The sequence below is a fragment of the Equus caballus genome, chromosome 1, assembly GCF_041296265.1.
Source record: "Equus caballus isolate H_3958 breed thoroughbred chromosome 1, TB-T2T, whole genome shotgun sequence".
Taxonomy (NCBI): domain Eukaryota; kingdom Metazoa; phylum Chordata; class Mammalia; order Perissodactyla; family Equidae; genus Equus; species Equus caballus.
In genome coordinates this window covers 81493980-81505789 of record NC_091684.1, presented here as the reverse complement: position 1 = coordinate 81505789, position 11810 = coordinate 81493980, and the positions used below count along the sequence as shown (strand labels likewise).

At 49.7% G+C, this 11810-nt stretch overlaps 1 protein-coding gene across 1 annotated transcript in view; it reads right to left on the bottom strand.

Annotated features, from left to right (window-relative positions):
* Positions 1–646: 646 nt before the first annotated feature.
* The window catches only part of CXCL12 (C-X-C motif chemokine ligand 12), a 29033-nt gene continuing 17869 nt past the window's right edge, over positions 647–11810 (bottom strand). The window contains exon 4 of the mRNA XM_005602634.4: positions 647–955. Within this exon, the coding sequence (XP_005602691.1) occupies positions 889–955 (67 nt within the window). The 3' untranslated portion in view covers positions 647–888. The remainder of the gene's footprint in view (positions 956–11810) is intronic.

The following is an 11810-nucleotide window of genomic DNA, read 5'->3' as shown; positions in this document are numbered from 1 at the left end:
TCATTGATTGCTCTACACGTGAAACAGCATTTGTAACAATTAGAATGAGAACTGTCTCCATGTTTTGAGTACTTACTGGGTGCTTATTATGCTAAACATTTTAAATATACGATCTCATTTAGTTCTCCCCAAAGCTAACATTCTGCCAATGATAAAGTTGGGCACAGAGAGGTTAGGTGACTTGTCTGAGGCCATACAGGCTAAGCCTGGACTGAATCCCAGGTCTGCCTAACTCCAAAGCCTGGGTCTGTGGCCTCAAAGCTTGATATAGACCATGGAATCAATCAGACTAAGGTTACAATGTTCTCAACCCAGAGTAGTTCTTGTTCTCAGTAAATCCTTGTGTCATCGTCCTAACTCACTGAGCTAAAATACACCCCGCCCACCCCGGGTATGTTTCTGCACAGATGCAGGGAACTGCATCAGCTCTGCGTCCCCATGGGGACTGAAACCTGGGCCGAGAGTGAGCCAGGTGTGGGTGTGCTAAATGCTGCCTGTCTTTGTTCTTTATCTTTGCTGTTTACTTTCACTATAAAAGTAGCAGGGGCTTGTTATAAGAAATGCAGACAGCATGGAAAAATGTCATCTGAAAATGAAGTGAGTGTAGCAATCAGGGTCCCAGCAGAAAACAGATGGCACACTCCAGTTAGGTCATTTCAGAAGAGTTTAATAAAGGGAATCCTTACAAAGGTACAGGCAGGACACAGGGTGGCCTCCCCTTGAGCAGGGGGAGGGGACGGAGCCGTCACCAGATGCAAAGTCAGGGAGCACTCTGGACAGAGCTCCAACCTTCCATCAGCAGAAGCCAGGGGTGACTTGGTCTGAAGGTGCCAGGGCATAAACATCCTGACCTCACCTCTCCCGCTGTCCTCACCTCCTGCTGGTGACTCAGATAGCAGTGCTGGCCGGGTTGGCTCCCAGAGCAGAGGTCAAGCCCAAGAGAGTGGGACTGGGTCTGGAGGGCGATAGAAGATATTCCGCACAGTCTCCCAGAATCCCATCCCATAAAGTAACCTCTACTGGTGGCGATGTCTCTAAACACCATCTTAGAGACTGTGTCCCCATGACACTTGCTAAATCTGGATTGTTCCTCCCCATGGAAGCCCCTGCAGCCAGCTGTCCCCATGCTCTGCGGGGAACTGAGTGAGTAGAATGAAGTCTGCTGGATACACTCAGAGAAGTCCATTAATCGAATGAGAGCAATGGAAACATTAATGAGGGGTAAGAGGAGGCAGCAACATGGAGGCTGGGTCCACAGTGACAGGCTGAGTGGTGGAGAGAAAGCAACAAAAGGATAGGACTCCTGCCCCATCAAGGTTCAGGGACCTCTCCCCGATTCAGTTCCCTGCCTCTCTCTGCTCGCTCTCTCCACCCACTCTGCAAGCTCCCTGTGCAGCCAGGTGAGACAGCAGCAAGGGCAGGTGTGATCAGGTGTGGAGGCCCAGAGGGCTGTGGGAAGCTTTAGAGAGTTTGAGTTTGAGTTAGTTTTTTGGGGTTTTTTTTGAGGAAGGTTAGCCCTGAGTTAACATCTGCCACTAATCCTCCTCTTTTTGCTGAGGAGGACTGGCCCTGAGCTAATATCCGTGCCTATCTTCTTCTGTTTTATGTGGGACGCCTGCCACAGCATGGCTTGACAAGTAGTGCATAGGTTCGCACCCGGATCCAAACTTGGGAATGCTGGGCTGCCGAAGAGGAACATGCGAACTTAACCGCTGCACCACCAGGCCGGCCCCTGAGTTAGTTTTTAAATGATCCCTGTGGCTTTGCCTTTCCCCAACGCAAAATGCCCCAGTGTCCAGAGCACAGGTTCTCTCTCATCCTGTGGTCCTGGACCTGTAGCATCACATGCCTGGCACCTGTGAGAAAGGTACCACCCAGACCTGCTGAGTCAGAAGCTCTGGGGGTGCAACCAAGAAATCTGTGTCCTAGGAAGCCCTTGGGCAATTCTGATAATCCCTCAAATCTGAGGAGCACTGGTCTAGAGCAGTGATTTCCCACTGTGAGATTATCCACAGGGCAAACAAGTCCTGCCATGCTTATCTCGCCCCCAGACTCGGTTTTCACTCTTCCCAGCCTGGGAATCAGGATCCTAATGTGCAGCTCGGGCTGAGCCTGGCTTGGGCTTTCCCCAGGAGGTTCCGCTGCCTCAAGACTGGCTTCTCATCTTGCTTGGCTTTTCTGGACTTCTTTTAATAAATCCTCTCCTTGGATCTGCCTTCTTCTCTTTTCTTTCATCTACTCACTGGAAACGGGTTAGGGCAATAATATTTCCAGACATTTACAGCATAAAAAGTGCCAAACAAGATACTTGTGAGCAAGTCCTTTGTCTGGGGGTTTGCACAAGTATGCTAAAAATTGTATATTCCATTTTTCCTAATGCTTCAGAAGTCTATAGTCCTGGGGTGTTACAGTGTTCTATATTAAACTTGTTAAACTAAATTATTTAATAAAATAAATACTATGCCTTATGTTAATATATTAACATACATTGCAGATATAACCACACGAAAGTGTTTAGAAAAATATTGGCTTGCCACACTATTCAAATTATGTTAATTTGACCAATGCAAAATCCTCAGAGCATATGGGCAACAATAACAAAAACATTTGTAAATTGTTAACATGCGGCAGTTTTACTGCCTTCCTTCTTGGGATAGCAGGTCAGGCTTTGACCAAAGAGAGGGTAAACAAACTTGGACATGGCTGCTTGATGGGCGAAGACTTCCAGGGAGGTGAGACTACAGAACGGCCAGCTGCCCTCAGAGGGCATCCTTGCACAGACAGCTGAGGTGTGGTGTGGACGAAACTCGGCTTCGTGTAGCTGGCAGCCAGTGGGGAGGACAGACCATAGACATCTGAGCAAAGGAATGAAGATGGTGCGAAGGTCTGTGGGTTATGAGGGAAACGTGGTGGAGCAGAAAGGGTTATCACAGGGGCATCCTGGGGGATGGGAGGGTCCTGCTGAAGGATAAGGGAGTCGTGGGGTGGAAGGTCTAGGAAGAGGCCTTGAGCAAAGGAAAGACGCATTGGAGGACCTTGGGGGCCTTGGGGGAGGAAGGAGCAACACAGTGTGATTGAGGATGGGGAGGAGAGAGGCTAGAGAGGGGAGCTTTGGGAAGTTCTTAGAGGGTTTCAATAAAGGAGTGGTAAGATCCTTACAGAAGATTTTTATTTAGCGACTGCAATGAGTTCACACTTTATTGGGCATAGCAGGGGAACTCAAAAGCAGGGCAAGGCTGATCTTTCTGCTCCAGAATCTAACGCATCACCTTTGAGGTGCTTTTCAACCTTCTACGAGGAAAGAAATTGATTGCATCCAAAATCCTAAATAGTTCTAGACCATTATAGAGGCTCTCCTCCCGTTATTTAAAATAAATGTTTAGTATTATTTCATGAATTCTATTTTCCATCCATTTCAACTTTTGTTTGTTTTTTTCCCCCAGACTTTCCTCAAATCTCTGCCTATCTTTTCTCATATGGATGAGCTCCACTAGCCACAGGGAGTCAGGGAGCCTCTGTGGTCCTTTTCTGGGTGCTGGGAAGTGCAGAGAGTCATGAAGCTGCCTTTCACTGCACTAGGCACTGGGACATGCCCAAAGCTGCAAACCAAGGCTGGAGCTGCTCCCAGAGCCCAGGGTGGCCCCCTGCCTCATCCAGTGTTTGGGTTTGGCTGGGTCCCTGAGATTTCTCATAAGTGTCTTTAGTTCCTGCCACAATCCCAAGCCCAAACCTGTTGAAGATGCCTTTTTCTGTCTTGTTTTGCTTCACTTTGAGGCTAAATAGTGTGAAAATGTGAATAAAAACAATGGGAAGGAGGATTTCAGTGCTGGGAACCTCACAAATCTCTTCCACTTTGATTTGATTCCTGTCAAACAGCTCACGGTGTGTGTCGGGGAAAAGAAGATGAAAGTCTTATTTCCAAGCTGCACTGGATATTCTGTACATCCTTCTAAGCCACCTCCAGTGGCGACCAGGTTGAAGAGACCTGGTGAGAGCTCCGTCTGTCTGTCCTATTTTACTTGGAAACCATTTTTTTTTTCTGTCTGGGAGCCCATCTGGCTGCTCTGAGAAGGGATCCATCATCGTTACACTGGCATGAGGTGGTGCTGGGACCCCCTGGCAGGACAGCTGGTGGAATGAATTTGCTGAAGCTGGAATAATTGGGAGTAAAGGATGAAAGTTGGGAATTTGAACTCCCAGGAACACATATGTTCAAAACTATGGAGTTCCGTAGTTTGTGAAACAACAGCAAAATTAAGAAATGGTGAAATCCGGATGAAAGATTTTCAGCTTATAGGTAAAGGAGCAAAAATGATTTTCAAACCACATTCTTGGCAGCTGACTTATAATTGGATGTGTCCAGTGTGCCAGAGCCTCGCAGGGATGGGTGGCTCTAAGGAGCCCCTGCATCCAGCTCAGAGGTGCAGATGTCCCAAACCTACTGAGGCTGCAGGTCAGGGAGCTGCAATGCCTGGCAATTACATAACCTCTAGTGTTTGTTTAAATATCCTGTTCAACAAGTAACTAAATTTTCTTGCAATGAGTTAGTGGTGGCCCCACAATAGAGATTTAGGAGTTGGAAATTTCCATGGAATTTGGCAGAGCTGGTGACTCTTGCTGATGGAGCTGAGGCCAAGGGGAATGGGATCCAAAGCCCCAACTGAGTGCGGGATCCTGGAGGAGGGACAAGCTAGGAGCTAGGGGACCCTGAGGATGGGTCTGAGTCTCCAAGCAGAGAGCAACTTTGAGATGGGAAAGGTAAAAAGGCAACTGGCTGAGCCCAAGGTTGGGGAGTGCAGGCCTGTGTACCCTAAAGCCAAGGATACAGCCTAAGCGCATGAATTTGCAAAGATTCCTGAACCCTGGCTTCAAGACAACGTCCTGACCTTGGGTACTTCAAACAGGCCTGGCCACCCCAGCAGGAACACTGGGAGACGGGCCGGGGAAGAAGCTGAAGTGAGGGGGCTTCCATTCTTTAGCCCAGCCTGGCCTCCAGCAAAGGACATCCTCCACACAGACAGCTGAAGGGAGAAACGTCACCAAGAGCACCTGACACTTCACTAAAGTATGCGTTTGATTACAAATGGACGACATGGGAGGCAGCCCACAGATATGAAAGATCTGCAGGTTTGCGGCCCTTGAGGGCCAAAGCCAGGGAGGGGAACCCCAACTTAGTAATGCACTCCCTGGCACCCAACACACCTAGTCACAAAGTCCCAATTGCTAGCCTTCAAGACAAAACCATGTGGAGACAAAGAGGATCGGGTCCATGTCTCCTGTTTATCCTGGGGGGCCCTGAGAAAGTCACTCACTTCCTCCCTGATAAGTCAGGTTGAATGAAGTTATGGATCTGGAGCAGCCAGCCCTAAGTCTGGCACATAATCAGCACCTGGGGGACATCAGCTGGTTTTATCATTATTATTCCGGTTACTCTTTATCAGCCTCTCCGTGCTGCCTGGTGAGGGCAGGGTCTGACTCTCCCTTTATCCAACTCAAGAATGCATTTCTTTGACCCACACTCCTTAGCCTACAGCTGCTCGTGACTGGGGGGGGGGGGGGGTGTGTCAGTCAACACTGTCACATCCAGGAGATACTTCCACATATCTCACGTGTGCTAGACCCCTTGAGAGTCCCAATCATGTCACCCCTGTACCCCAGGGCAGTCCCTAGTCCAGCAGAAGGTGAAGGAGAGTCTAATGCCCTTTAGGCTCAAAGTGACTCCCTCCTCACCATCGCCCATCCCCACCCTGACACTTCCCTTTTATCTCTCTGATGGCTATGTCTGAGACACACAGGAAGGAGGACTAACTGGTCATACAGATGGCTAAATAAAAAATGTGGAGACTCAAGGTTCTGCTACTTTTATACACATGGCTTAGAAAAGTGCTAAACTTGACTGTTTTCTCATCTGCAAAACAGGCATACCATTTCCCCTGCAAGGAGCATGGAGCATCAGGTAGTGTGTGTTCCGTGCCTGGCACAAGGAAGGATGCAGTGAATGCTAGGTTGGTATCCTTATTCGCACTCAGGCACCACCCCTGCTCCACCTCCGTGGCAATCCAGGGCTGTCCTTTCTCCCCACTCTGCAAGCTACAGATGAGGAGCCACAGACAAGGAGACCAGGGCTCAGGGAGGTGCCAAGACTTCCCTGGGTCTCAAATGTGGTCTATGATGGGGTGGGCATTGACCACAGGTCCAGCAATTTTTGCAGACTCTGTGGATTTTGATCTCTCCTCATCCTGGGCTGGCCTCCATGTCTTATACCTGGACTCCAGGGATAATGTGGAGCCCAAGGCCAAGCTGGGGATTCAGATGCCCCTGAAAGCAGCTCCAGGTGTGGGTGAGGAGAGGCGATGAGGACCAGGGAAGGAAGTAAGACATGGACCTGAGGCTTGTTCAGTTTTTCTTGGAGAGAAAAGAGGACACAGAGAAGGAGGAGGGTTGGGATGAGCAGGATCCTTCGCCATTCAAGGCGTGGCTTAGCAGAGTCCACAACCTCATTCATTTTTTGATAAAGCAGCCATATAATTTATCATTCAACCTAGGACATTCTGAGAGAGAAAGGCACTCTTAGTCATTTTGCTGGGACAATAGGCAGACACTGGGACTGTCTGGGCAGGTCGAGATACACAGTCACTCCATTTTTTTAGGACTTTAAAAGGGCATCTGATTATCATCACTGGTACCCTGGATTGCCCAGGGGATTACTCCCTCTGGTTCCCCACTCTGGGAATCTTGGGGTTCAAGTTGTCCCCTTTCTGGGACCCCAGGCTCCAGGCCCTTGTTCCTTGTGGCTTCTTGGGTGCAGGCTTGGGGAGGTCAGCAGGGGATCAGTGAGGCCCATCCCTTTGGAACTGGCTCCCTGAAAAGGCACTGAGGTGGGGCCCGGGCCCCTGCCCTGCTGCCACCTGAGAACACGGGCCTTGGCAGCTGCAGGGAAAGTGCCTCGTGGATGAGACTGGTGTTGTTATTCTGGAAAAGCACAGAGCGAGAGCTGTGCCCTTCCTGGGATGGCTCTAACTCCAGCCTTTCCCAGAGAGCTCTCAGAAGGATCTTTGGAGTCAGAAATAACTATGCTTGGATTCCAGATCTGCTGCTCTGGTGGGTAACACTGGGCTTGCCCCTGGACTCTTCTGAGCCTCTCTGTCCTTATCCACGCCTGGGATCAGTGGCATCTTCATAACGCACATCAGTCAGCTGCTTTACTCTTGAAGGACAGTGTCCAATACTGATAGCAGAGCACAGAGCAGGAGGCTCAGTACAGGGTAGCAATTATGACCCTGGTGTTTTTGAGTCTGATATATTAGCATTTAATTGTAAAGCCTACAGCTCTTCAGGAAAGAAAAACATAAACTAGCCATTAGATGTGTACTGTAATTGTAAAATGTACCCTGATTCTAGAGACGTAAGAATGTTTTTTTAAACTCTTATTAAATCACAGCTATCTAGTGTTATCCTGTGACTTCTCTCTTCTACTCGGGGAAGGAGAGCCATCTCCTCATTGAGTTTTATGGACACAAGACCAGTACACTTTTTGACCACAATCTACAATAAAAATTGCATTTGACATTATGAAACACACACATGTACGGATTGTTCTTCCCTTTAGTGAGTGTGACATATACCAAAGTTTTCCAATTTATCCTCTTCTCTTCTTTCTTTTCTATTCAATGCTATTTCATTTTTAAAAATTGCTGCTTCTGAGAGGTTATACCGATTTCACAGTCAGAATTTCCTTGCATTCCCTCTAACTTAAGGAACTCTCATTTAAGGCCTAGAAATACCCTTGGGACTTACAGGGCAGAACCGGACCTGAGCCAGACAGCCCCTGCCACCGCCTCTGCCTGGTGGACCGCTTCACAAACTGCAAGAACAGATTGTCTCATGCATTGGAGCCAAACAGCCTAGGAGCAGACCTGGCCTCCCCACACACCAGCTCTGAGACATGGAGGCTCCACAGCCGCCCTGGACCATCACACAGGAGAGGGCTGTTCTCTCCTGGGATTGCTGGGGGGGACTGAAGTAGAGCATGCCTGGAAAGTCCCACCATGGGCCTGGCAGGCACAGGCTGCCCCACAAATGTCAGCTGACGGAAAGCTCCTGATCAAGGTGTTTATTTGTCTCTGCTGGGAACTCTGTCCTGCCAACCTAAGGAAACGCGCAGGTGAATGCATTAGCCGCCAGTTCCCCTTTGTGGCCTGAGCAGGGGGCAGGCCCACACAGCCTGCTGGGCAGGTGCTCTCTCAGGAAGAACTGGACAGAGCTAGTCCCCAGCAGACCTCATTCCAGGTGCCAAGGCTGCAACATGGTGCTGGGGGGTGAATTCCCGTAGTGGCAGGAAGGAGAGCCGCCTACCCTGAAGCTCAGGAATGCCCAGAATAGTTGTTTCCTCACGGCCTACAAGCCCATGTGACCCAAGCTGATGTTCAGAGAAATGCCTGGGAATAGGCCAGGACAAGGTGAGCCTGTGGCTGCATCTGGGGCCGTCCAGACTGACCAAGACCGGTCATTCCTTCTCCTGAGCAACTTCCCCAACTGCAGTGCAGAGCTTAGCTGCTGCTCAGGAAACCCGAGCACAGCCACCACTGCTGCCAACCCTCCCTGAGTTCTTGGCCCCTTCCCCGACCTCCCCAGAGGGTCTGCCATCCTGCCTGGGTCTGGCTGTGAGCAGCTGCCTTTAGGCGAAGCCAGCAACATCTAGGGTGGAATGAGGTCTCCACCTGGGCAGGGCAGTGGGAAAGCCATGGAGAACCAGAGAAGCAAGGCAGGGAAGCCTAACGGCTAAGGGCTCATGTTTGGAGCCAAATAGACATAAGTTGGAATCCCCACTCTGCCACTCCCCAGCTGTGTCCATTCATGGAAGGACACAGCCTTAGTTTCTAGTAGCTGATCTCTGTTCGTTGTCCTTTTCTACTTGCTGATGTCTCTGGAATCCTGCTCCTCTAGTGCACAGGCTGCGTGCTAAGGTCTGACCACTGGCCACTGCCCAAAATCAGGCCTGTGATGAAACACCAGCAGCAGAGACCTCATCCTAGGGACCTATACTGGCTGTGGCTGTCCTCCCCTGGACCCCGGCCCAGCACTGACAACCATTTGGTCTGCACAGGGAGTGTGTGCATGTCCCCACAGGAGGTGGGAGCACTCAGAAGGAGGTGCCTCTGGGGGAAGGAATGATTCTTTAATCTGGACTCACAGGAAATGAACCACTGTTGTTCTTCATGTGCCAGGGACTCGAGGGGGAAGCTTCAGGCACAGTGGGTCAGCATGTGTGACCACTGATATATGGACATTAGAGTGAGATGAATTTGGGTCCAAATAACAACTTACCAGTGTGACCCTGAGTGTGCAAATGAATGCACAACCTTGTGAGGTGAGCACTGCTATCTTTATTTTAGACATGAGCCAAGAAAGCTTCCACTGTGTGAACATCCTGTTGATTTATCAGCCAGTCATTCAAAAAATATTTCTTTAGTACCTTCTATGTGCTAGCCACAAAGAATAACTAGTGAGCAAAACAGACCAAGGTCCTCTCTTCCCACATAGTGTGAACCCTCTCCTGTGGGGAAATGAACGTGGCAGGTGGAGCTACGGAGGAGAACAAACAGGATAAGGTGGCCAGCGGTGGGAGGGACTGCCCTAGAGGATGGGGTGTCTGCAGTGGCTTTTCTGACAGATGATGGTGGGCAGAGACTGAAGGAAGGAAGGGGTAGACCCTGTGGTATCTAGGCAGAGACCAACTAGTGCAAAAGTCCTTTGCCAGGCGTGGGCCCAGTCTGTTCAAGGGAGAGGAGGCCAGTGTGGCTGGAGCAGAAAGGGGTCAGGTCAGAGAGGTGACAGGGGCCAGCAGGTGTAAACCTCTGTTGGCCACTGTAGGGTTTGAGTAGGAGTGACGTGGCCGGGCATCATGACAGGTCACTCTTCCTGCTGTTGAGAGGACACTGCAGGGCGTAAGGGTGGGCCGGCCAGGGGCTAGTGCTGTGATTCACACAGGAAATGGCTGTGGCTTGGACCAACATGGCAGCAGTGAGAAGTGATTGGGTTCTGGATTTGTTTTGAAGGTTGCTAATTGAGTTTGTTAATGGTTTAGCTCAGGGTTGCAAGAGAATAAAATAAATCAAAGAGGACCATAAGGTTTTGGCCTGGGCAATTGAGAAGATAGAGTCGTCATTTGCAGAAATGGGGATGAGCAGGTTGAGGAAAAGGTGGACATTAGGAATTTCATTTTGCATATCATAAATTTCAACAGAGGAGTTGAGTGTACAAGCTTGGAGTCCAGGAGAGATATCGCCCTGGATTCCTCCACATTTACCTGGTGTTCAAGGCCAAGAGAGTGAATGGGTTGACCTGGTGCTAAAGAAGAGCATCTGAGGACTGTGCCCTGGGGTGTTCTTGTGTTTAGACGTCTGGAGGATGAGAACGAAACAGCAAAGGGAAATGAGAAGGCATGAAGCTGAAGAAACAGTCAGGAGTGGTCTCCTGAAAGCCAACCAAAAAATGTTTCAAGGAGAGTGATCAGTGATGCCATGGATGCCTATAGGCTGAGTAAGCTGAGAATTGATAAGTGATCATTGGATTTCCCAAAACAGGGCTCAGTGATGGCCTTGACAAAGAGCAGTTCAACTGGAGTGAGTAGTAGGGTCAAAATTCTAATTGGAGTGGATTCCAGAAAGAACAGAGAGAGGAGAGAAAGTGGACACAGGATATATAGCAACTCTTTTGAGGACTTTTGTGGGAAGAGAAGCAGGAAAATACTGCAGAAGCTATAAGGGAATATAAGGGTAGAACGATAGAGTATAGGGGTGTTTTATTTTTACTTTGTCGTGTTTTCAATGGGAGTTATTATTGCATGTTGGTGGGTCCATGTAGAGAGTGAAAGATTTATGGTGCAGGAGAGAGGGGGAGGTAAGGAGAGATGTCCTTGGGCAGGGGAGAAGCACTGGGCTCCACCACCAGATGCAGGGTGGCCAGCGAGCAGGGTGCTCCCTGCAGGGTCACAGCAGTGACAGGCGGTGGAAGAGAGGTGAAGATCATGGAAGTCCGCTTCTTATTGCTCACTTGTATTCTGACACAGAAGCCAGATCATCAGCTGATAGTGCAGAGGGAGAAGAGGATGAAGATTTAAAGAGAGAAGAAAGTGTGGAATAAGCACCTAGCAGGAGGGGCAACTGGGGCAGGGACTTGTGATAGGATGCTGGCACCTCTGAGGACCTATTTCTGGTTAGGGTCATGACTTTAAAGAGACCAGACAGCAGGGATGTATTTTTTTTCTGAGCTCTAGTCAGCTGCAGAGGTGCAGGAACAGTGTGGACTGAGTTATAGTCAACAGAGGATGGGTTACACAGCAAGGAACAGCTACTCACTTTCCCTAAAAGTCCAGGGCTCCTCCCACTTGGCGACCAGTCCACAAGAACCTCTAGCCACTCCACGTGCCCCTCCATTTGCAGGAATAGTAGAAGGGCTGGGAGTGTAAGAGGCTTCATCTAGGGCTTCACTCTGCTTTGTTTCTGTTTGGTTTCACAGGCCAAGAGGCAGCTGCAACTCATTTGCTCTAAAATGAGTGTTAACTCCTGAAAACGTGGCAGAGCAACCTCCTTGAGATTGGAGAGGAGCTCTAGCCCCAGGTAGGCCAGCACAGTTTGTCTCTGGCTTGCCGGGAGGCTGCTGCCTCAGGGCCTGTTGATGCTCCACAACCTGAGGATGTCAGCTGGCTCATCAAACGTTTGTTCAACACCCACTATGACAAGCACTCTTCTAGGCACTGGGACTCCCTGACCCCCCATGAGACATTACGGAGCTTACAGTCTAGCAGG